General features: G+C 42.0%; 1 protein-coding gene across 3 annotated transcripts in view; it reads left to right on the top strand.

The window, feature by feature from the left end:
• NSRP1 (nuclear speckle splicing regulatory protein 1) overlaps positions 1-26,913 on the top strand; it is a 58,030-nt gene that overhangs the window by 25,144 nt on the left and 5,973 nt on the right. For 2 of the 3 annotated variants that reach the window (XM_075594238.1, XM_075594240.1), the window contains exons 3-6: positions 21,048-21,104; positions 22,102-22,230; positions 23,805-24,012; positions 26,371-26,479. In XM_075594238.1, coding sequence (XP_075450353.1) covers positions 21,048-21,104; positions 22,102-22,230; positions 23,805-24,012; positions 26,371-26,479 — 503 coding nt within the window. Of the gene's footprint in view, positions 1-19,560; positions 19,593-21,047; positions 21,105-22,101; positions 22,231-23,804; positions 24,013-26,370; positions 26,480-26,913 lie in introns of those variants that run through there. The other variant, XM_075594239.1, reaches the window with a different exon arrangement.

Genomic DNA, 26,913 nt, shown 5'->3' with positions numbered 1-26,913 from the left:
CCAGAAAATTGGCAACCTCATCTATTTGTCGTGTTAGGCGCTGTTTCCAGGAATTTGGTAGGACAATTAACATCGATTTGTTTCAATCCTTCCTCTGTCACCCTTGTTTCATTGCTACAGGCTGGGTTTAAGAAAAACCTCAGTTTAAGTTCTCGAATGGTCCAAGTGTCGGCCGCATCTTCTTTATTAGAAAATATATAGCATCGGATAAATTTAGTGCTAAGATTTCTATAGGCGGCCAGGCACCTGAGACCTTAAATAAATTGTATAGTACCAACGTGTGATCTTTCACTAGTGTTAGATGCTCTAGTAGGTCACCCGCTCGAACATTTGCAGCAAATACCGTTATGACTATCAATGTAGATTACAGTATTTTTTCGGTAGCAATTAAATCTGCAAGAAGAGTAGAAGAATTGCAAGCTCTCTCGTGTAGAGAACCTCTTCTCGTTTTCCACCTGAACAAAGCCATCCTAAGACCTGTATCACGTTTCCTTCCAAATGTCGTCTCCTCATTTCACGTCGATCAAGAGATCATTCTACCCCAATCCGGCTAATCCTAAATAGACGAGACTAGATCATTTAGATGTAGTAAGGTGTTTTAAGGTAAACTTCCTAAAAATTAAAAAATACAGAATATCGGATAGATTGTTTATTATCTCAGAAGGTCCAAGAAGAGGGCAGCAAGCCTCAAGGGCAACCATATCGTAATGGATTACTTTATGTATCAAACTTGCCTGTAACCTTGAAGTCAAAGAGATCCCACAGGGAATAAATGCACATTTGACCAGAGCAGTTTCTACAGCATGGGCATTCAAAGCCCAAGCATATCCAACACATTTATAAAGCTGCAGTCTGGTCCTCGTTCACACCTTTGTGAAATACTACAAGTTAGATGTACAAGCCTCAGATGAAGCAAGCTGTGGCAGTAAAGTTCTGCAAGTGATTTGTAGATTGATTGAACGGTTAACTAAAAATTGTGTTTCCTTTTCCGTTTGTTTGCCCCCAGGGATGAGCTTTGGTATATCACAGGGGTCCCCAACTTTTTTGTGCCCAGGGAGCACAATCACTTGAGAGTTCAGGCGAGTGTGACGGGCACCAACCAATTAACACACACACACACACACACACACACGCACACACACACACTTCACTACACTTACCTTGGGAGGAGGCCTCCATTAACGCGCTGGATGCGGAAGAGACTTTTCACGTTTTGTCACGTGCTGCCCTCTAGTGGTTTATGTTGAGAAAAACTCAGCATATCTAAATTGAGATTAATTTATCCACCCCATGAAAAAAATGGCAGAGATCGGAGTCAGAGATGTAATCATGGCACAATCTACAAGTCTCTGCTTATCTTTTACATGCTGTACCTAGCTTCTTACAAAGTCAGTCGCAAGCACCCACAAAAGGCTCGGCGGGCACCGCGTTGGTATATCCCAATTAAGTACAGTCATATAGAAAATGTATTAATTTTACCGTAATGTAATTTTCCTGCATTCCACTAATGGCAGGGGATGCATCATACCCTCCCTGTAACTAACATACATCAGTTATGTTTATAGCATAGGGAGAAACCGAAGACGGGGGAAAGGAAGGGCTTACATACTAGGTCACTGCAGGTTCCTGTCCTACCTATACTGAGGGAGGAGCTAATCCCAATTAGTACCACCTGCCATTAGGGGAGTACAGGAAAATAAAGTTACAGTAAAATGAATACGTTTTCATTTGATTTGCTTACTAAAAAGCTCACCTGGAGGGCTGACCCAAACTTTCTTGCTTGGCTCTACTCACAGAAAATGATCATGAACACACTGCTGCTCACTGGCCAGTCCTGCTTCTTCCTTTTTTATATAGAAATTATTTATTAAAATGTACAAAGCGCTGGGATAAAATAGAAGGTAATAAGCCCTCCTGCTCTCCATGCCTTTATCGGATTAAATACTTGATGGTATCAGCTTTTTTCCCCTTCTCTTCTGCTTATACAATATCAAATCCTTTTATTAGGTGGGTATTAATTTCAGGAGATGAGAAGATAAGGGACACAGCTCGGGGAGAGATTAATTTCCTGAGCGTTATCAGTACGAAGAGCATCTCTGCCTCAGGTTGGTGTATTTATAACTGATCTCTAATAAAGTCCAGCCTAGGGACACTTCACACTTCAGGGTGATCAGAAAGCTGATATATATCCCGACTCTTTCATACCAAGAAGGTCTATTATTCTGCTTTGCAGTCAGATTTTTGTTAAAGTCCTCTTAAACATAGCTCATTGGTTAAATGTTCATGGGGCAATGTAGTTAGACATTTTTGTGTCATTAACCCCTGTGGTGCTAGAGAGAAGGCGAATATATAATATTTTATGCATTTTTTCCATCTTATGAATCCGTGAATGATCAATCCCCTTAAGAACCAAAGGAACCTGCTGTATATTTTGCTGCAATTTGTTACTTAACCATCTGCCATTGACGGGTTTGCATAATAACATGGGGAGTTTCCGGAGGCGCTTGGGTACTTCATTACAATACTGTGTGTATATATATATATATATATATATATATATATATATATATCTCTGAAGAAGAACCGTGTGAGGTGTATAAAGCTTGTGTAAAGCAATGTCTGTAAAGAGCGATTGTTACACCTAAACCAGACTGAAATAAAGCCTGCACTTGTTAAGAATAAGTATGGCTGCAGGAGCTCTGTTCTGTATAACATCTACTATGACAGCCACAGACATGGTTTTGGACAAAAAATGTTTTTAAATACTGCTAATGAGCAGTTTGTAGTAGAGAGAGTAAAATAATAATCCATAAATGCTTCAAACTACCTTCCACTTAAAGCGGTCTAAAGACATGCACACATCCTCGCCATGGCTACCATCTTTCTTCCTGCTGCTTTCTAACCCTCACTGTCCTGTCACGTGCTGAGTCTCAGCAAACTCTCTGGGCCCAGATCCGCAAAGCTCTGTTACGTCATTAAACTTAACATTAGCCTAACTTTAATGTCACTTTAAGACCGGGATGGAAATTTGCGCCTAAAATGTTGTTCCTGGCGCCTGTGTTTTGCTGTGCTCAGTGACCTGCCACTCACCGATGCAGCCACTCAAAGCGCGCCCAATCCTGCTTTACTAGCGTGACATTAAAGCAGGATTGGGTGCCGGCAGCAGTGGTGACTGACTTGTGACTCAGAGGTGTGCCGCTTTAGTGTGTGGGAGAAGGAGACCAGAGAGCAGGTGGCAGGTGTACAGCGGCTGGGGGAGGATGAGAGGTGAAGAGCTCCCTGCTCTCCATGAGGACAGTGTCAAGGTTGCGAGAGAACGAGCTTGGCGTTTACAGAGTGCGAGGGGGTAAAATGAGGGGGAAAATACTTTTAAGTGAGAGAGGGAGGGTAATAGAGATGGAAAGGCGACAGCAGGGGTATAGCGAGAAATCAAAGAGTAAATATAAAGAGGAGCAGACAGATGAGGAGAACTTTTGTAGGTGACAAGAACTTGATGGGAAGCAGGAGAGTGATCTAAGGAAGAGGAGATTCTAGCTGCAGTATTTTGGGTAGATCGCAAGGGAGACCCGTTTAGTATTATGTTACAAACGTCAAGACAGGAGATAATGAACAAATGCAAAGGGGATAGACCATCTGAGTGCTGTGGTCCATCTTAGTTTCAGTAGGGATCCCTACTTGTTCACTTACAAAGGAATGGATTGATGACTGAGCAGCATTTCCACTTGGTCACTAGAAGGATACTGTTGCTGTAACTTGTGCAGTGTTGTCAACCTATCTAGCACCGAGGAGGTTTAACCTCTGTAGCACAAGTTAATTAAAGGGATTCTCTGCCATCCAGGATTAGAGCACAAATTGGTTATATTTGTTTTGATTTATGTGCACTTTTATTCTGCCTATCTGCAGGTTTTTTTTTATTGGTCTCTTCTTGATTTAAAGAAGAGGACTGTTTGCGGACTTGGTGTGGTCACATAGTAAAATAACGATTTCCTTTGCAGAAAGCCAAGCCAGGTATGTTCTTCTCAGAAGCAGTATAAACAAAGAGGCAACAATGGTACAACACAAGAGCTCAGACCTGAGGCGACAGCGGCTTCTGAAAGCTTGTCTTTAATGCAGTAGTTATCAACCTTATTTGTATCTGTACTATTTTGACAACGTTCCATACCACCTATTTATAGGATGTGTTACAGTACATATTATGCTTATCACATTCTCATTTTCAGTATTTGTCAAGTGCTGCAATTGAATATATTTTTGTAACATTATGCTTTTCTCTCCTTGTTTCGCATTTCCAACTGTATTAACAGAGTACAGTTGAATGGTTAGAAACTCAAGTTTCTCTGGCTCAAAAGTCCATTGTACATTTGTAATTTTTTTTATTTTCCATAAAACTAATTCTTATCAGGATATCACAGAATACACAAGGCTCATACAAAGGATGTTACACAGTGTTTTGTTGTTTGCCTTATTTAAACTGCCAAGTTTAATATGGCATTCACCTAATCAGTCTATAAAATCTAAATCAACGTTTCAAATTCTGATATAAAATATGTTGGGTTTAACAGGTTTAGCGCCCTTATAAGCTCACTGGAAGTCTAAGTCTCGAATGTTGGCACTCTGCATGTTTTCTGTGACATCACAATCATGTAATATTAACTTTATTTCATACAGCGCTTTTCTCCCAAAGTGCTTCACAATTACAGTATACTGTACTGCACTGTAAGCAGTACATAGGAATTTATACAGACACAGTCCCTGTCCAGATGAGCTTACAATCTATGATTTTGGTACCTGAGGCACAAGGAGATGAAGTTTCTTGATCACAAGAAGCGGACACTGGCATTTGAACCAGGGTTCAAACTCTGTCATTGTTTATAGAGTCAGTGTCTTTACTCACTGAGCCACGCCTTCTACTCCCTAAGGCTAAGGCCCCAGTGCCTGCGAGGCTGGCGGCGCATGCAGCCGAGTCCCCCGGTCTGCATTGAGCTGCAGGGGGAAAGACAGGGGGGATGGCGTGACGGGGGCACGGCCGTGACGTCACCCGGCGGGTTCCCCCTCATTGGCTGAACCGCCGGGGTGTGTGGCCTAGCTCTCCGTCTCGACTCCTGATCTCAATTTTCTTGAGAGCAGGAGTTTCTGTCGGCACAGCGCAGCGCCCCCCCCCCCCCCCCCCCTCGCAGCGGACCAGGCCCCATTGTGGGGCGGCTCTTGTCCCTGCAGCGTTCGCCACAGCGGGGGCTGCAGTAGCCAGCGGGGACCTGGTCTTAGGAGCAATCACATAGGCACTACTGCAAGGGTTAATTAGGCAATCACGCCACATTATCTTTTTTGCTCAGCATTGGATGCTGGACGGTTCTTTATTATGAAGCTGTGGGGACACCCTGGCTCACGAAATCCTTACCGGTGTATTCTTTGGGCATTTTAAACGTCCATCCAATACGAAGCCGCAGCAGATGGCGTTGCAGTTTCCTGTTGGCCTGTGTGGCCTGCAGCGTTTGGGGGACATATTGGGAGGAGAACACCTGTAACTACACCAGCAAATATCTTGTGAACCTGGGGGTAGCAGATCTAAAAATAATCCAGTTCAGCTCCAGAGGACACCCCGGTTACAGGAATTTCTGCTTTAATGTACATGCAATAAGAGTTGATCTTGCATAATTGCTGAACTGCATGGCATTGATACAAGTTGTCAGGGAGAGATTTATGTTGTGTTTATGTTCTATAATGGGCTCACAATATCAACTGTCCTTCTGGAAAGACTTGCAGCTGGTTTCAGCCAGCAGAGATGGCAGTAAAGCAACCGCATTCATTCTATAGCCTGATAACATTCGCATGTTTACAAACTCATCACATTTCGTTAAAGAACATGCAAACCTTAGCACAGGAGTCAAATAGGATCATATTTTAGGTATTATCACTTCAGGTACTTCAATGCCAGCCCTGTAAAATTGTGTTATAATGTAATCCGTATATGTTAATTATTTGTTGGTGTATTTCCTTGTGCTGTAACATAATCATTTGGTGTTGCCCTGTACATGTGCAGGTAACATAGCATTGAATAAGTCCCTGTTTCAGTGCTCCGGCAATCTCCTGTGTGTAGGGTTGCCAAGTGGCTTCTTCAAAAATACAGGACACAGTGGTGACAGGTGCGATGCGCTCGATACATGCTCACACACAGACACACGCTCGAGAGACACACTCTATACACACACCTCTCTCTGTCCCATGCTGTTTCCTCTCCTTGTCCCCACCCTCCAGGCTCCTGACACCACCTCCTGATTGGCTGCATTACCCAGCAGCAGCCAATCATTATGGGGGAAGTTGCCTGTTCCCCTAGCAACAGCCCTGCTCGATCCCGCAGCCCCCCAAGTCGGTCAGATCTTTATGTGCAGAGGTAATACCAGACACATGTCCAGTATTACAGTACCTCTCATTTTTTACTGGACAGGGTGTAGAAATACACGGCAGTCCAGTTAAATACTGGACACCTGGCAACCCTACCTGTACGCCATGTAAATGAGTACAAATCCTAAATTGTATTTTGGCCACTGAACAATCAGTTGGAGCGATTAATCAAAACTGGGCTTTTAATTTAGTTCATTTTTGCAATTGTCGTAATATGTTCCATTATGTTTTCAGAGCTTATGACCTCTTTCGTACAGGTTTGAGGAAGACCGAGATCTTGTTTTATTTTAGGTTTTTCAGTGTACATGCATTTGTTGTAGGTCTCCAGCATAGCAAGTGTGGAACTGTTACCAAAAAAGTTATCGATTGTGTTTCATGTCTGGTGCATTTGCATGTAACCAACATAAATGTAATGAGAAGCCTAACGTGCAATGACTGCAATCGGTCCAATAGTTCAAGATTGAGCATGTGTGCATACAAGGTCAATCTGTCTTGCTCGAACATAGATGGTGGAGATATTGTTACCTTGAAAAATAGAGTTAAATATATGCTTTGTACCCAAAAAGAAAAGCTTTTGTGTGTGCAAACAGAGAGGCAGACTTGTTACTGGGTTCTAGGACCTTTAATAAAAGACTTGTTGATAAGTGGGAAGAATATAAAAGGGTGCAGGAAGTGCTAATCTATCAGTGCTCACAGCCAACAGGAAATTGTCACTATAAACCTTTGACAGGGAGGTATTTATGTTGCCGACACTTTCTTTAAATGTACTGACACTCTAGCCAAACAAGAGACAGGTGGATCTCTTTAAAACATGTTATCTTTGCTCTGCGCAAGGGAAAAAGAAATTCATCAGTTGGCGAAATCTAGTAAAGCGTGAAGCAAAGGAAGAATTTTAACAGATTCACTATTGATTTCATATATACGCAGAGATAGTTTGCCTCACATTTATATTAAAGTGTTGACCAGGTTGACTGAGAAGTTAATTAAAGGAACGATCACCAATCTACAAATATACTTTATATCTTAAATCTTTTAGGAAAGTGTTTTGTTTTTCCAATGAATTTCAATGTATTTTGCAAAGCTCCTTATATTTTCCATTCCTATTAATATTCTTATCAGACTCAGACAAGTGTAGATGTTCCTTTTTAACTTTATGAACATTACTGCTCGCCTACTGTACTGAAAGCTGAGTGATCATCCCACTAGATTAACAACACTACAATGTTCAAGACCATTGGTCATGAACTGTACAAAAAAGCATTCAAAAAGTTGCAGAACTGCACTTTTAGTAAACACTTAGAGAAATACATGCACATTTTGCTAATGGAAAAGTGAAGTTGTGCAAGTTATTTAAACGTTGCTAATGCTTTTCCAACTCGTCTTAATTTACAAAATGCCACTTGTTCATTTTGAATGTTTTAATAGAATTATCATGTTTTATTTATATGGCGCCAACACTTTCCGCAGCGCAGTAGAATGTGGGAGGGAGGACAATAACATTGTATGACAAAAGAGTTACGACAAGCTGATATAATAGAAAAGGGGTCCCTGACCCAAGGAGGTTACTGTAGAAACTGGAGAGGAAAAGGAAATATAAACACATTTTATGGGGTACCGGAACTTTTGAGTGATTTTAAGATAGTGGCACTTTGCTTTTGGGGGGGGGGGGGGGGGGTGAATATATTGCTGTCTCACCTTGTGACAGAATGAATGCCCATGTGCTAGTGGGGACATTCATAGAATTTTTCCTATATAGCCCTGGCAGGGTACCCCGCACAGCACAATCAGTTGCTTCTTCAGCTCCTATATTTATATAGGAATGTGAAGAAATGCAGATAACTTCTAAGTAAAATAAACCATTATGATGCACAACAGGGCTCCAATGTTTTTTTTTTTTTTTTTTAAATAAACAGTCTTGATCTTGTGAAATGTGCTAAATTTGGTGGACGTCAGAACATTAGATGAGGAATATTGTTAATCAATTGTTTTTGAGGGCCAAAACATATTTTTGCTCCTTCGAAAGAGAAAAGGACGAATGAATTTAAGTTTCCCTAAAATTTGTTATGCAACATGTTCCCTTTTCAAAAAGATAGCTTGCACCATTTCTGAGGTAAGTCTGTCTACGGTCTTAGATTTCGGTTGGCTCCAGGGCAAAACCACAGGAATCCATCAACCACAGCTCTATTGCTCTTATATAATGTGTGCCATTAAATCCAAACTTTTCTGGGGGGGGGGGGCACTTACAGAGGCTACGCGCTCGTCCCAACAATATTTAAATAAAATGGCGCAAACAAAACAAAAGTTTGCAACCCCTGGTCTACAAGATCAAGGACTCGGTATTAGCACTAACATGTTCGCCCACATGACATTCTTATCTAAAGTAATACATTTGCGCGCTAGGTTTATTCATGGAAAAAGTTTCAGAGAATCTTATCACGAATCTCAACAAAGATAATTTGTTCTCCCAACACTAGTAGTTAAAGTTAGAGAAATGTTTGGTAAATGGTTTTTTGTTTTAGTAGAGTTCTATCTATACTAAGATGCTTAACGATACTGTATAACAATAGGAAAAACAAAGAAAATTGAGGATATCTCCCTGAGCGAGATTGGCACCAGTAGTATCCAAAACCAACATAAAACCCAATATAACATCCATGGATGAATAAAATAAAAAATCTAGTACAGAATTAATTAGAGTATAAGAAACCATAGAAAACCAAGTGGTGCCCCCGAGCTCACTTAGGGAGAACCGATGGTCGTAGATAGCACAAACTACGATTGTACACACAGATATTTGTGGAAAAAACAAACAACAAATCCGTAGTCTTATCACAAAAAGCTTGTATTTGACATTTACTGTATGGAACCAACAGGCGTCAAAAGTGAAGGTATCCTTCTTAAGAGGATGCAAAACCATGCCTAGGGCATGGCTTCCGATTTTAATGATGAACACAAATGGGCAGTGAAGCTCTATCCTATCTATCCTATCTATCCTATCTATCCTATCTATCCTATCTATCCTATCTATCCTATCTATCCTATCTATCCTATCTATCCTATCTATCCTATCTATCCTATCTATCCTATCTATGTCAAAAAGCAGTTCCTAGAACAAACATTTTTTGGGGTAGCGTTTGCTTGGTGCAATCAGAGATGACCTCTTAGGCCGCGCTTACAGCGACGGCGACGCGTCCGATAACGTCGCCACTAGCGAAAGTTATCATGTAACTTTCAGCGACGTCGCTAGCGACAAAGTCATTGATTGGTTCAGAAAGTCACATGGGGCGACAGTCTGTAAAAAATCAAATTTAACCCGCTTCCAAATTTTTGGTCACGACATCGCGCCGTCGCGCTTACTATAAGCGCTGGCGACGAAGTCAAATGTTTTGGCGCGGCGTCGCCGTCGCGGGCACTATAAGCACAGCCTTAGATTATATGATCTGCTGACCCCTAGGCTTAATTTAATCTAATACCAGCATTTTAAGTTTTTCATTTAAAGGAGCAATCCATCCTAAGTAACCTCCATTTTGGAATTGGAACCGGGGATCCTATTGAGCCGAACTGCTATATTTTCACCTCCAGGGACTGCTTCGTTCCAGAAATACTTACTGGTGAAGTTACCAATATTACATCCTGGTATTTAAACTGGATTTAAGTGGCTATAAAATAGCAAGTCCCAACCGATGATGTTGCAGCTTCCTATTGGCCAGAGATTTGGTAGCCATTTTGTTTCCCCTCGAGATTTAAGCCTGGTAAATTCAGCAGTTTATTGAAGATGGGGTCCCTGAAGCTGAAAATATGGGTGTTTGGCTCAGTGGGTCCCAGTTCCCACACCGTAACAACAAATAAACGAGTAGGAGGTACTGCTCAAGATCTTTAAAAGGTCCCCTCCATGGCTCAAAGAAGCAAAAAGTTCTGCACTACTCATTTGCATGTCATTACCCAGAATCTCTAGCTTCATTGGGAGCACTGTGTGATTGTGCGGTAAAGCAGGTGTGCTAATGTGCACGTAAGTGTTCTTTATCATTACTGTACAAAATTGCATACATCTCATATAGACTCAATTTCATGGTCTGACCATGTACCTGTTTACGTGTCCCTTGTTAACTTGCTAGCACTTCCGCTGACCCTTAGCTGGAAGCTAAATTAATCCCTTTTAGCAATTGCAGATGGTATCACTAAAATTTGCCATGCACTGTGTTTTGTTTTTTTTGGAGGGAGGGGAGGAGGAAAGGGCCGTTCGCTTTTAATTTGATCCCAGAAACCTCATTCTGTCTTTTGGAACACTCGTAAAGCTGTCACACAAGGCACCTTTATTAGTATTTCTTCCCACAGAAAAGATAAAGATGAAGAAGATAACCTCATTTTATATAAACTGTTAACTACCTTAGAAAATAAACACAAATTCAACACTTCTATTTCAGGTAGATAACATTTAAGGAGAATTAAATCTCTGTTCAGTGGCAAAATGGACAGAACAAAATACTATGGAAAGGGAAAATAATGCAGATTGTTTACTGGCCAATAAACGAAAGTCAAAGACTTCAGAAAGTAACATCCACCATGTTCACACAAAGGTATACAATAATTCCTGATCTGAAGTTCATTTGTGATGAGTTCTCTCTCTTATTTAAATCCTAACAAAGAGAATCAAGAAAACGTGCTTCCACAAGTTGATATTTATGTATCGTCAAATCTGTCTCAAATTGAACGTTTATGAACCTGGATATCACCATTGAGGAGATTACAAAACCCATTAAGGAATGTAAGAAGGGCAAAAACCCCAGGCCTTGATGGACTTTCTAATCTCTACTATAAAAAAAAATGTGCTGGAGTCTTGGCTGGGCATCTTTGTAATGTTTTTAATGTGTTAAATGGTGTACCTCTACCTTCTATGCTCACTGCAAATATCGTGGGGGTGCCCAAGGAATCAGCAGCCAGGCTTGGGATAGTTGTCCCTTCTCTTTGCCATGAAAATACGGGACAATTATGCATCCCGATAGAGCTTTCGGGGAAAACGGGCCAATTCAATGGAAAAGGGGACAAACCCTAGTTAAGTATAATTTGTCCACTATAATCTTGATGGACTGGGACAACACCGTGGTAACTACCCTTCTGTTTGGTACACTTGATCAGATATCTAAATGTGTTGTATTGACCCTCAGAATGTGACAGGATAATGGGTTTAACTACCATAGTGTTTATTGATTCTTGCTTTATTGTTTTAACTGGGAAACATACATTATTTTGTTTTATTGTATGTACCGTATGTATATCTTTATTTATATAGCACCAACAGTGTACTTAGCGCTTCACAAAGACAATACAGTACAGGGAATTATAATAATACAATCAGCGCAGCAAAGTCGGACAGTAGGAAAGGAAATCCCTGCCCATGAGAGCTCACAATCTAAGTGGTGTGTTGGGAGACTTAGGCCTCGGTTCCGCTGCGCTCGTTGGCGCGGGCGGCCATGTCGCGAGTTCCCCACCAGCAGGGGAATCCTTGCGAGCCGGTCCCGGTCCCCCCTGGTGGCACAGCTGACTACACGCTGTGGCGCGTCAGCCGCTAGGAGACACAAGAGAATGGTGTTTCCTAGCGTTGACGCGTCACGTGGTGTGGCAGTGAGCCAATGGGCAGGGGAGGCTTCGGGGAGCGGGGAGGAGTGTGGAGTGAAAGCAGGTGAGTGCCTGTCTGTGTGTGTGTCTGAGTGGGTGCGTGCCTGTCTGTGTGTGTATGTGTGTGTCCGAGTGCGTGAGTGCCTGCCTCTGTCTGTGTGTGTGTGTGTATGAGTGCGTGAGTGCCTGCCTCTGTCTGTGTGTGTGTGTGTATGAGTGCGTGAGTGCCTGCCTCTGTCTGTGTGTGTGTATGAGTGCGTGAGTGAGTGCCTGCCTGTGTGTGCGCGCGTGTGTGTGTATGAGTGCGTGAGTGCCTGCCTGCCTGCCTGTGTGTGTGTGTGTGTGTGTGTGTGTGTATGAGTGCCTGTGTGTGTGTGTGTGTGTTTAAAGTTACCCTCAGCAGCTCCAGCCCGAGTCCGTGGAGGGAGGGGGGGGGAAGAGTAGCGGGTCCCTCCGCTCAAGCCACGCCCCCCTCACTGTCAAGCCCACTACCGCCCACCTCCGGCTCCGGCTCCCGCTCCCTACAGACCGCATATCGCGGTCTGTGTATCTCAGCGCACCGCCTGTCTGCAGTGCGGGTGCGCTGACTCTGGGAGCGGGGCCTTAGCCTTACAGAGACAGCAGGTGAAGGAATAAGTGCCGTAGATGGGAGTGCTTGGCCACAATGGTTGGTACGAGTGATTGTGTGTGGGACAGTAGTCATGAGCCCAGGCTATTGTGATGCTTTTTTTGCGATGTGAGTTTTAAGGTTCGTTGGTATTAAATTAGATGGGTTAATACCTTCAGCAGGGAAAGAGGTGGCAGGAAGGCATGGGTGAGAGCAGATGTGTATATGGCTGGGTCCAAGATTAGGAGAGTTCCCCAACCGCAAGGAGTAGAAGAGCTAGAGAAAGGTGAATAGAGGATTTGTGAGGGTGCTTTTTATTTAGGAGAGTAGAAGTTATTGGTAAAGAGGTGTGTAAATAGTGGTGTATGGGCACATGCATAGGTGGAAAGGAGGAGAGATGAAGAAATGTGGATAGGACGGGAGTGGGGAGGTTGGTGAGAATAGAAAAGTTTACAAAGGAGTGAGAAAACAGCAAACAGGAAGGGCATACTGAGTGGCAGGGAGAGAGGTAGGAGGAGAGAGTTCCCTGGTAAGGCCTCGGCCAGGGTGGTGCTGAGCGGGCGCACGCGCTCACGCTGGCTGCTATGAAACACATTGAGACAATGTGTGTGGTCAGCGTGAACAAGCTCTGCGCCCCCCCCCCCCCCCCTGCTATTCAACTCCTAACTAATTAACAACTCCTTGGTATGTCTAAGTTCTGTTGCAATTGGGGTTAAATTGATAGAAGAATTCAACTCAGACAGACATACTTGTGTGAAAAAAATGAATCAGAATGTTAGTCCAGAATAAGATATTCACTATGCATCCATGTTTAAAGATATTGGAAGATATAGAAAACATCCAGGTATGATAACTCCAATATTAACTCCACAGACACTTCATATGTGACACTTAAGATGTTACACATCGGTTTTTTTTTCTGACCCCCTCCCCCATTCAATGTTCACTTCGCTTGTTATGTTTTCCTCACTCTGCATATATGACTGATATGAAAAGTCAAATAAATATAAAGTTAAAAAATAAAACCAACTCTTAGGATTTAAGAACCGAGCATGGTCACAAAACTACCGCTTTGTAGTCGCATATGCTCAATAATATTTGTATCATATCACCCATTTTCCCTTTTCTTATACTTGAAGTAACAGCGCACACACAATTCTTACTTTATTTGTATTAACCTGAACCCAAGTAGAAGTTTAATTGTGAAGGTCACCACTAATGTGTAGTGATTATTGGTTGTCTTTTATTCTTGTACTTCCTGTGTGACACTTATACTGTATGCTTATATACATGTTGTGGTTAATTTGGGGGTTTAATATGAGCTTGCAGGTGTCCTGTATGACTTCCTGTAGACATTTTGGTTTTGTGTAGAGATTACTGGTAATTTATAAAATAACCCTTTAAATATCCAGGTGCGTGCAGTGGCAGATTTCCGTTGGGTCTAGGGCAGCAAAATTTGGGGACGGCAAAAATGACCGCCCCCATATTCTTTTGCCGCGCTATCGGACCTAATGGGAAGGCTCTTGCCTGTGTCGGCCGCCTCCTTGCTGCTGCCCTCCTGCTCATTTGGAATCCCAGCGTCAAATGACGCAGCGTCACACGGCGTCTCGTTGCCATGGCAAAGTGACATCATGTTTCCATGGCAACATGCCACCATCACGTTGGTGACGTCGCGCTGTGTCATTTGACGCTGGGATTCCAAACGAGCAGGAAGGCGGCAGCAAGGAGGCTGCCGACATAGGCAAGTGCCTGGGGGCGGCTGCACTGGGCACATATAGACCTCCAAATATTTTAAACTGATTTTCATTTTTCTGCTCACTCTTTCATTTCTGTTCAGTACATCATTTGTACATCTAATAATGATGCAAACGCTTACAATTCTGGGGAGAATGATAGACACCTCTCACTCCCATCTGCCGGGGGGGGGGGCAGCAATACATTACTCTTGCCCCTTGGCAGTAATAGGTTTAACCGGCATATAAGTAAGGCCAGAACTTTTTGTTAATAAATGTTCAGTCGCATCCTATAAGCAAGCACATAGCTGTAAGTAACCTTCTGTGCGGTGCAGAATGCGTTACGGTTGACGTTTTGGCAAATTCTCTGCATTTTTTTTTGGCAACAACTGATCTTTGTTTAGCTTTATTCTGCCGCTGAAAAATTCATCTGCCGTTGTTTTATTTACAAATGAGTCGTGCCTGGTACTTGAAGACTAGTTTACAGTCAGAACTAATCCCTTTGCAGCCTCTTACAGAAACAATGTGGTTGGATGTGTGTCATTTTAATACTGCTTTAAGTCATTATTTATTTTCATTCTGGCTTACTACGGTACCCATGGTTAATGTTCATTAGAGGCAAATAATGTATTGTTATACTTAAGGTACGATTACAAAAGTGTGATCTAGATCAGGGTTGCGCAAACTTGTTGAGCTGCGCCCCCCTGCCCGGCAGCCGCACCGTTCGCGCCGCCTCTCTCCAAGGACTCGGCGTCAAATGACGCCTGGGGCATGTGACGTCACGTGACCCCAGCGTTGCCATGGCGACGTGTCACGTCACATGACCCCCGCTGGGTCATTTGCCACCGAAGACCCGGCAGAGAGCAGTTAAGGGAGTTACAGAGGCCTCACGCCTCCCCCAGCATTTAATTTAAATGCCGTAGGGAAGAGCGCGGGGCCTCTGCAACTGCTGCGCCCCCCTTGAAATTCTCTCCAGTTTGCGCACTGCTGATCTAGATAATTGCAGCTTTGTATTCGGGGCGCGGTGTCCATGTTTGTAGTTTTGTGCGTGAAAACACGGGTAAATCTCTAAAACCTTGGATCAACTCAGGGACGCGCCCCGCTTCAGGCGAGCATTAAAAAGAATGAGGGGTGGCAGCTGGAGGAAGAAGATTGATTGCTGCTTGTAACTTTTACCAGCTTAAGGGAGAAAAGATAAATTAAAAATGAAACTAAAATCATGGTGTAATCAATTAAACAGAAATTGACAGCTCCTATGGTTCTAATTCATTTTTAGACAATACCGACTATTTATTGTAAACTATTGTTATACTTCAAATTTCCTGCTTTGTCTTAACCAAGATAGGGATGTGAGCTGGAACCGGGGAACCAGTGAGTGGACAACAAGGTGGTGTAGGTATTATACTACTAATTGCCCATTTTCAGTACATTACCAGTGCTATTGGCAGATGTTTCTTGTGCCGAAGTCCATGCTCCTGTCAGAATCAGGAGATTCCAGTTGCTGTGTATCTCAGCGTGAAAACTAACCAAACACAATGCTAAGAGCAGGGCAAATATGGTGTCCAAAATACAAAGGGTATTAAAAGCACAGTTCCACATGAGACAAAATGACTAATATCAGACTAATAATAATTGTTGAATGTTTTTTTTAAGCATTTTAAATGTTAATTTTGTGTTCTTTCCTTTCTTTGCATTTCTTTGCATTTTCTGTGACACATGGGGGAATAACTCAATGATAAGTTAATTGGATTTATAATTCTGTCCTTCCTTGCATAAAATTGTTTTATAAATGCTACAGGTAAAAGAGAAATAAGGGCAGTGAAAAGAAGTCTAAAAGAAACACTAATACTTGTCCGGTATATTTTTTTCTCGGCACCTGGTGTCAGCCTTTATATGTTCCTGTCACTAGTTCAGGGGCGGACAACTTCAGTCCTCAAGAGCTACCAACAGGTCAGGTTTCCAGGATATACCTGCTTCAGCACAGGTGGCTTAATCAGTGGCTCAGTCAACGACTGCACCAACTGTGCTGAAGCACGGATATCCTGAAACCCTGATGTTGGTTGCTCTTGAGGACTGGAGTTGGCCACTGCTGCTCTGGTTCTCTTGAGCTCAGCTTCTTTAATAACACACCCTGCCTCAGGTTAAAGGTTTATCAATTACAGTTGGCACATCAGAACAGCACAAGGCCAATACCCTCAATATTTTTTTTATTTTGCTGGCTTGTTGCCCCAATGTGTATAATGTAAAGGTTGTAACCTCACTCCTTCAAGCAAGAAAGAACTTCATATCCCTGGTCTCAAACTCTTTCAGTGCTACATGGCCTTTTGGCAACAGAAGCATTTAATACAACCGGGCAAAGTATTTATTTCTGGTGGCAATATAATCAGTTTTATTTCTATGTTCCACATACATGTGTAGCTGAAATGAGGACACTTTTTTTTTTCTTTATTTTAGATGCCTGCTTTTAACAAAATAAATACAGAAAGTTTGTGCTTTGAAGCATTCTTGATATGTAGTCATATTTTTTTTTACCTGTTAAACCTCATCAATGCAGCTCTTTCTGTAAGGTGATGTGATGAAATCTAGAAGCCATACTTTACACATCCCAAAGTTGAAACATTGGACACCTGCAGAGCATTCCTAATTAAAATGTTCTAGTAAGTGCTGAAACTGGGATATCCTGAAAACCTGAACAGTTGGGGGGGAGGGAGGGTTTTTTTTTGAGGACGAGTTGAGCACCCATGTTTTAGGATGCCAACATTACTGGACAAAAGGAACCTTCTGTGGTTTCAAAAGCTCTATACTGTACATCTCTTTGATCAAAAATACAATTTCAATTGGAGTCATGTTCTGCGTTGAAGTGGAGTTACTGTCACTACTCAGACTAAAGGCCGTATTGTATATTATCCAAAGAGGCAGCAGTGGTGGATTTATCACAGCATTTTTTTTACAAAAAACTGCTGAAGCCCTCTCCTTTCTAATTTATAGGCAGTACTGTGAAGAGATACCTGAAGCAGCCCCGAAATACATTTTCAGTGGATATTTAAAACGATTTGCACATTTCCATTTATATGGGCTGGCCTCGCTAAATGATCTCTTCACCCCTTATTCTATTTACTCCGAAGACAGTTTATCATGTAAAATGTCATCAAATGACCAGATTTCTTTTGGCTGGGTCACCTAAGCAAATGTAGCTAAAAATTAAAAAAAAGAAACCATATGAACTGAGATGCAGGTACTGCACCGACACACTTTATTCGAGCAAATACCCAGTATGTACCTGGCAGATACCTGGAATGCGCCGCTCCTCACCTCTGACAAGCCCCGTTGCGTTTGCCTTCCCAGCCTGGGTTCATGCCTGGTTGACGGGCGGCTGATCTGTTAAATGATAATGATTAGGATTTAATAGGCTGCAATGCTTCGCGTGTCTACCAGATGGCATAAATTCATGAATTGTAATGCAGTATATATATATATATACTGTGCAGTATTGCAGCCAGCGGGAATAAAAAGCTTCAATCCCTGCCTGGAAAATAACGCAATGCACTCGGGCAGAAAACAGTCACAAACCTCAATACACCCGGGTATACCCGAATTCGTGGGACTAGCCGAGCTTGAATAAAGTGTGTCGCCAGTGTACAATTGCTGATTCAGTATCACGTTGTCTGGTAAACTTACCCAGTGTAACGAGTACTTACAATTTGTGTACCATCTAAAAGCCTACACGTCTTAAACTATTTCGAATAGTTCCTTAGCATTAGGTTTTTAGTTACATATTGTGATCACAGTACAGCATGATCAGTTTCCCCACCACACCAAGGTAATCCCAGTTTAGGCAAACCCGAACGTCTAATATTTATTTATAAAATGTTTTACCAGGAAGTAATACATTGAGAGTTACCCTCTCGTTTTCAAATATGTCCTGGGCACAGAGTTATGATGACAAATACATGGTTACATAATTATACTATACTAATATAATTATTCCCTTCTCCAAGCTGAAATCCTCTTGCTTCCCTCTTTTTGGTTTTTATGAAGGAAGATTATCTCACTGGTAAACTTAAATGTCTTTTATTCCATTAGCAGATAACCTGGAATTAGGTGGGTGGGGAGCTTAAACTATTAGAGGGTTCAGGGTAGCCACCATTCTTCCAAAAAAAACTAACCCACTTCCATGTGCTGTGGTGTAGAATTTTGAAGTAGACTTTTTTTCTTCTTCTGGTTTTTAACTGACCTTTTCATGTATTTTTCTTTTTTCAAGCGCCATTTATGTGATTTTCCTGATGGTCTCATACGTGAAGTGTCACTGGCAAAATTCAGCATTTAACGGGATTCATTTATCAACTTTGATATTTTTAAAGAAATTTCTTGGTTGAAGATGACTTCAGCTTAGACCTGTTTGTTGCACAAGAAATTGAGACCAAAAGCACAAACACATTGTAATGGGATGTATGCTTCTTTTTTATCATCGTCACGTCATATCACGTCATAAGATCCGGCACTCAAGGGATCCTTATGAAGTTCAGGGAACGTTGTGATTATTGCTTGTTTTTTTTGGTGGAGACGGCGTTCTATAGGAGCGCTGAAAGCAATTGGAATAAAAGTGAAGTCCCCTCTACTTTGGGGACCAGTCGCAACCACATGATCTATGCCCCAAGCAATCACGTGGTTTAAGGCTTAGCACTGCTTAACTAATAGGGCCTCAAGGGGTCATTTATCACGTCTACCTGCTGCAAAACAGATGCAAAAACACGCCACCAGCTTTATCAGAAGGTTTCAATGTGAATGTTTTCCTTGCTAAATATAGTGGTGTGTCTGCTCCAGGTTTGCAGTTGGGAGACTTGGACAAATGTATCCCTCAGTGTTTATTGCACATAAAGCAGCTATGGCGCATAATCACTTTAATATATCAGTGAAGAAATAATGGCCTTCATAACATCAACCTCCGATTTGCAAAAAGAGCCTCAAATTATGTAACTACAGTATTTGTTTTGCTCTTAGAAGTTTTACATCTACAGTCCAGCTGTGTATACATTTGTAAAGTTGATCATGGTGAAAGGACAGAACTGCTTGAGTAATGTTAGAATCTTTATTGTTTGGGATGCTACAAAATTTGGTGTTGAATGAAAAGGTGTCAGGGAACATTTCAACAACTTCTTTGTCATCTGCGTTTTAGGGCCCCCAAAGATTGAATCAAAAGCCATGTCTGTCAAGGGAGCCCTATGTAAACACTGGTAAAGACATTTCAGTATTTAACTTCAGAAGCCTTACAATATCTGCACGCAGACTCTTTATTAAGAACGGTTGAAACCAGATTTCCTCTCCAAACCGTACTTCAGATCACATTTGAAGTGACATTGAGAGATGAAATTAACCATCATTTCAGTTTTTATCATATTTAGTCAATTCTATATATATATATGCCACAGAACGGTATCATCTATTTATTTTTTGATTATTGAAGCTCGGCTAACACGGTACTGATACCTCTACATGTGTATATATATATATATATATATATATATATATATATATATATATATATATATATATATATATATATATATATATATATATATATATATATATATATATATATATATATATATATATATATATATATATATATATATATATATATATATATATATATATATATATATATATAAAATTTGGTTTGCCAAATACAAATTTCTGCTTGACGCTATCTGATTGTGTAGTAGCATTGAGCTATCTCTCGGTCTATTAACCATTTATTTATTTTTTAACTTTTTCGTTCCATTATTTTTTAATATACCCATGTGATAAGGTAAAATTCCATTTGTTGGTCTTCCACATGAAAATTATGGAGGCGTGTGGCCTACAATAAGAAAAGGTTTGAGAACTCCAGCATTAGACTTTTCTGCATGTGCTGTTATTTGGCATTTGCCTTTAATTCTCTTCTAACTCATAAAATTACACTAATCTCACCTATCACAAGATCTACCCTACAGTATGAGCACAAATGTTTATTTGATTGATTACCCAAGCTTGAGGGCTCTGTTATTGCTCTTAGGGGCAACTTACAGTGGAAACACAGTTTTTTTTTTTGTACCTTTGACACTTGTACACAATATTCAGAACTAGAGTATTCTGACATGAGACAATGGGGTGTGTGACCTTTGCAGCATGGAAAATATTGTCATGTGCTCACACCAGAATAACTTGTTTGTGGCCAAATTCATGTCCACATCAAGTTTTTGTACAATGCTTGAGATACTCAAACCTGTGCAAAACACATGGATGTGGTCTGGAGTGCTTCCTGGTCATCATTGAATTATGTGGTCAAAGAACTTCAGACGGCAAAAGGTCTCCCAGAAAATTTGAATCAGGTGGAATTTGGTAAAGAATAAAAGAACGGGCAAAGGTATTTTCTTTCAAACCAATTAAATGTAGAGCATAACTAATCTGTGATGAAGATTTTACAGGAAATAAAGATTTTTGGAAGATATTCTGGCCAGCCCTCATTTTCACTAACACACACACACACACACACACACACACACACACACACACACACACACACACACACACACACACACACACACACACACACACACACACACACACACACACACACACACACACACACGATCAATGCTCATATTGTCAGAAATCGGTTGCCCATTCCCATCTTGTTTTTTCTTCAGTCTTCGGTCGGAGAGAGCCTACAGAAGGAAGCCGTAAAGAAACGAGTCATGAAACAGGTCAGTTGCAAATTATTTGTTGCTAGCTTGTATCTTTTTCATAAATAACATTTGCCCAGTGCTTTTCAAGCCAATGTATTACAGTGGCGATCTGCAGCCGGTGACAATTAAAATCTGACATTTTTTATCTTGCTGTGTAACTTATCAAAGACCTGTTCGGGTTGCTCTGTGGCACTTAAGCATTTGATTTTGGTATTTTCGGATATATGATTATTCAGGGTATGTTCGGATATATGATTATTCAGGGTATGTTCGGATATATGATTAGTCAGGGTATGTTAAGGGTGCACATGTAGAGCACCGAATTAGCATTTTTAGTTAAGCCTTCTGCTGAATATATCCACTTTTTTACACTGTCCAGGACAAGGCTGCCAAACATTGTATACCTGTGATTCCCAACAGGATGTTTGGCAACCCCTAGGGGTTGATTGGTTGTCTCCAATGGGTTTGACAAAAAAATAAAGACTGTAATGGGGAATCCCAGGCAGTATCATGGATTTCTGAGCCTGGGTGGTGACTACGCACTTAGTAAGGACTTAAACTGAACCTTAGTGTGGGTGGCAGTAAATTACAGCAGGAGCTGCTAAAGTCGCTACCCACAATGCTTTGCACCCACAGCGGCAAAACAATGCAGGGCGTGACTTTGGAAGCTCCCCCAGTGATTGACCGCTATATCACCCATGCTGTCTGCACACACGGCGTTGCAGTTTGGGACCTTTGTAAGTGTGTGTTCCCCCCCACGAGGTCAGGACACTATACTGCTTTGGATCGGTCAAACAGTTTTGTTAGCAGTAGTATGATGTGTAGGCAATAAGATATATTAATTAGGGATTCGCGGTACAAACATTTTCTAGCACAGCTGCACAAAGTAAAAAAGTTTGGGAACCTCTGCTTTATGCTATTGTATTAATGGGGTTATCTTCAGAAGTCCACAACTAATTGCATTAACATGTTTATAATCTGCAAAAAAATGCCATGCTTCTTTTTTTAACCCAAGACCAAGCTGGAGATCCAGAAAGCTCTGGAGGAGGACTCCACCGTGTACGAGTATGATAAGGTATATGATGACCTGCAGAAGAAGAAGGAAGAGACTAATGTCAAGCTGCTGGCAGGGAAGGACAAAAAGGTATGTGCCTTCCCCGAGTTTCCACAAACTAACTATGGAAAGAATACACAAGACTTTGGAGGTTGCAGAGAACATAACGGAAGCACAAAAGCCATTGGTAAAATCACAAGATGTTTGCTTGGTCAGCTGCCAGGGATTGCATCTTTAAAAAAGGAATGTGACACAGCAACTCCCAACATTTTGTAATAAGCGTAACAATCGAATTATCTTCTTTTAAAACGTTTCAAGGCTTAACGCGTGTATTTGGCAGCTTTTATTTTGCTAGAAAGTAAGTATAAAGACCTTATTTTGTTCCCCTGGGGTCGCTGAATAGTGGAGGCTTTGTCAACCATGGTTCTCTTTACTCTTATCCTATCTTGTCCTTGTGAACGAGCCAGTAAAGATAATGGAGTGGGAGGGAGAAATGTTTTCTGTGCACACTGACATTACACAAAAGGGAATCAAGCCCCTCCAATCTTTGAGCTTGCCTTGTTCACAAACTAGCTTATTAGTTGCAAAAAAGTCAAATCGCAGATATTTAACCCCTCAAATATATAATTGCTATACTATATTACCAAGGAATTTTAATGCTACATTGACCAGCAATTTTGAAAGGCGCAATCCCTGATAGCTGACCAAATAAACAACATTGTTAAAAAATGTACTTGTCTTCCTTAATGAAATATAACCATGCTTGAAGCAAAGGTTTGGCATCTTTAGTGTCTGTGGAAAATAAGCAGGGGCCTCCGAATGGGGGAGGAGGGGAGAGTTTGTCAATCAAGTGTTTCCTCTACTCTGCTCCCACCCTGTCCTCATCAGGAGATAAAGGTAAGGTAGGGGGAGTGTTAGAAATCCATTTAGGGAGTTTACCTGTAAAAGCTCTTGGTGAACACCCGGTGATATCACACAGACTGAGGGGGGGTTTCTCCTCTGCTACTCCCCTATCATGCTAACAAACTAACTTATAAAATACTTAAGTGTCAGATTTTGGTTTAAAAAAAACAAAAAAAAACAGGATCCATCAGCCAGATCTGAACGCTGCAGCAATCACCCTGATATAAAACATGTCACTGACCAGTAGCGTACTTTTGGCTCTTTATAACTGCCCCTTTATATAAAATAATACAGGGGTGAGATGTTACGAGTTAAGGTCTGCAGTTCTAATAAAAATAATAAGAAAACATCATATATTTTGTTGTATCACATTCCTTTCAATATATGGTTCGTTTATGGAACGTGATCAGATTGGCCTTAACTGCCCATGATTTGGATGGTAGTTTCTCACTGAACCTTTCAGGTTCAATGTGAACACGCAATGTAACAATGTTCTAATAGCTCTGTCACATGTTAGGCATTTACATACCTATTGCGTTTGCCTGTCTCCCACCACATTGCTTACACTGACAGCTATATAAGGCAGGGGCTTTCTTTGTGCGCTGAGATGCTATGTCTTTAATCACAGGGTGTCACAGTTGGAGGTATGTTGCTAAATTTCCATTGTAAGGTGCGGAGTACACCAGCAGTGTCTTGACATGATTATTATGCTGAAATGGCTGCTCGCACGGTTTATCCTTCCATGGTTCTGCCTCTCTTAGCCCAAGTACATTCAGAGCCTGCTGAAAGCTGTGGAAGTGCGGAAGAAGGAGCAGGATCGAAGGATGGAGAAGAAGATCCAGAAGGAACGCGAGATGGAAGGGGAGGAATTTCAGGACAAAGAGGCCTTTGTTACATCTGCCTACAAGAAAAAGTTACTAGAGAAAGCCGACGAGGAAGAGAGGGAGAAGAGAGAGGCTGCAATGGAGGGTAGGAGTCTCTCTTTATTCCATCTCAACCTTTATTCCTCATCTCTTGCACAATGTCTAGCTTCTGTCTCTACCTACTGAGCCGCGCCATTGCCAGCAACGTCACTGCATCTGTAACACTCCTACATATCCTACAATCAGTGCTTGACAAATCACCCAAAAATCTACTCGCCGAACCAAAAAATCTACTCGCCACATAGCCCTGCCCCACTTTTAAAAAATTGAATAAATTCTCAATAAGAATTGTGAGTGTGTGACTAGTCTGGGTGCGTGGCTGACTGACTGGGTTGCTGACTGACTTACTGGGTGGGTACCCTAAAACCCACTGCATCCATCATGCCAGGCACATAAATACCCCTTGCATACTCCATGTTTGGCATAATACCCCCTGCACCCTCTATGCCAGGTACCCTAGCAACCACTGCATCTATCATACCACGCACATCAATACCCCCTGCACCCTCCAGCTCTGTCACAGTAATACCCCTTGCCACACCACTACTCTCTCCAGCTGATTATTGCCCATAAACTCCTCCTCTGTCCTGCTGCCACACTGTTGCCCCCCTCATACTTTAGACCTGGCTCCCGCAGCCTATCACTCCCTTACCTCTTCCCTGCTCCTCCAGGCCTGGCACCATACCTGGCAACTGGCAGGACATACTTGAAAACGAGAGGTAACTCTCAATGTTTTACTTCCTGGTAAAACATTTTATAAATAAATATTGTCCCTCTCCTCCTCCCCCAGGCCTTGCACCTTCTTACCCCTCTCCTCCTCCCCTGGGCCTGCGGTCACTTTCTCCACTCCCTCCCCCCCCCCCCTGGGTTGGGGCTGCAGGAAAGGCTGGAAGAGGCCTCGGTTCTTGTCCAGCAGGAAGTGGCAGAGGATGCGGTATCCCTGTCTCCTGCACCTAGACCCCGGATCTAGCCTGGGCATGAGCCACCCTCGCCCACCCGCCTTGCTCCTTCAACACCCAACCCGCTCACCTTGGCCCAGGCCAGGCCCAGCTGCCAGACACCCACCACCTCCTCAGAATGAACCAGAGCTGTGGCGGGAGAGCAGAGGTGCGACGGTGAGGGTGTCCGGAGCAGCAGGCGTGAGGTGTGGCGGATCAGACGGAGTGACAGTGACGGTCTGTGCCTGCTCCCACTTCCAGGCCAGCACGCGTGCACCCCCCTCCCCTCCCACCGGATCATGCTGCAGGGTGGCTGGCAGTGACGTCAGATGCCACGTACTGTTGTCATGGCAACGCGGCGTCATGTTGACGCCGCGCAGCCATTTTGACGGATCTGGAGGGGAAGGCAAAACTTGCTGAACAATACCTGGAGAACGCTGTATATGCGGGCCAAATGTGGTCACCCTGGGCGACTGCATTTGTCGAGGACTGCCTATAATGATGTGGCCCTTTAATTCCGGAGGGATACCTCTATGCACAAAGTTTACTATGTATATAAGTGTTGAAATTAAACGGCTTTTTAAAAGTATTATACCTAATGGTATAAAGTGTCCTAAATAATGATTATTAGATTAAACTCCAACTCCTGTGATTTTCTAAGGCTATAAAACCAAGGAGCTCACACTGAATGTACAGTAAGTGCTGTAGAAAAGATAATGATCAAGAGGCAGCACACTACCAAGATAGCAAAGCACACCTACCTGATGAAAGGCCCATTGAGGGCTTGAAACGTCGCTTTTTTAATGCCAGGTTTAATCGTCTGAAATAAAGGCAACCTATTTTCTACACAAAAGAGTGCTGTTGAATATGTTCTGAGAGAATGATTATAATACTACAATCATGAGTGTTGTTTTGCTACCTTGGTTGTGTGCTGCCTCTTGCTCTATCTTTGGTATTATTGTGTAGTGTGGCCGCACTTGAAGAGACATGCACTTTACTCCAAAGCTTTAAGAAGGTGGAGAATCGTTTGGGTATTGAGGACTTGTTCCTTTTTTTTGTTCCCTGCAGTAATTGTCCTACACACCAAGGTTACGAATTAAGGCCTGTTGTGAAAATCCTCTATACTTTGGCCTGAAATAGTAGCATTGACCTTTGAAGTTTGAGATCTAGTTTCAATTTCTTCTGACCTTGAAAAAGTCACTTTATCAACCTCACAATTATGTTGTATAATCTCATGGGGTGGGGGTTCCGCAAGGTGTGCCCCGATTGCTCTTGTCTGAGCTGCATAAATAACTCATCAATACATTATAAACTATATTATAAATAACCCTCATCAATAGTATCATCTATTAACTAGATAAATAGTTGTATTTATCTACTTAATTATAGCTGTATATAGCATTGCCTCTCATGACAGGCCAGTTCTCTCTGATCCCAACTATTCTATTCCTCTCATCTTTCCTCAGCCTCCCTGGATGTGACCAAGCAAAAGGACCTCAGTGGCTTCTACAGGCATCTGTTAAATCAAACCGTGGGGGAGGAGGAGACCCCGGAATGCAGCCTGCGTGATGCTGGGTAAGAAATGCACAAGGGCACATGGAACACATTAGCAAGCAGTTGTAAGTGTTATTACTTTAGCAGGAGTTTAGGTGCTAAAATAAAGCACATTAATTTGTTTTCATGTTTTATTTGGGGGGTTTTTTTAAGCCACAGTCTGCACTGATTTACAGTTTTATTTTTTTGACACTATTTTTAGTTTAGGAATCTGATGGTTAAACTCATGTAAGCTTTTGAGGGAGGTGATTGCAGTCTTATTATTTGTAAAGTAGTAATTCACCCGAACATCTAAAACCGCAATGGCCGTTTCAAATATCCAGTCATAAGTGTTTAATTCAGGGACATTGATTCGTAATTATGTGTTGGCTACTAATACAATAATTTACTATTTTACTATAGTAAGTAAATGTGCCCTCTGTTCTAAAATAAGCATCTTTTAGTTTGAACACTCA

This window comes from Ascaphus truei, chromosome 3 (genome assembly GCF_040206685.1).
Source record: "Ascaphus truei isolate aAscTru1 chromosome 3, aAscTru1.hap1, whole genome shotgun sequence".
Lineage (NCBI taxonomy): Eukaryota > Metazoa > Chordata > Amphibia > Anura > Ascaphidae > Ascaphus > Ascaphus truei.
The sequence above is the reverse complement of the archived record's forward strand: the minus strand, read 5'-3'. Positions and strand labels throughout refer to the sequence as shown.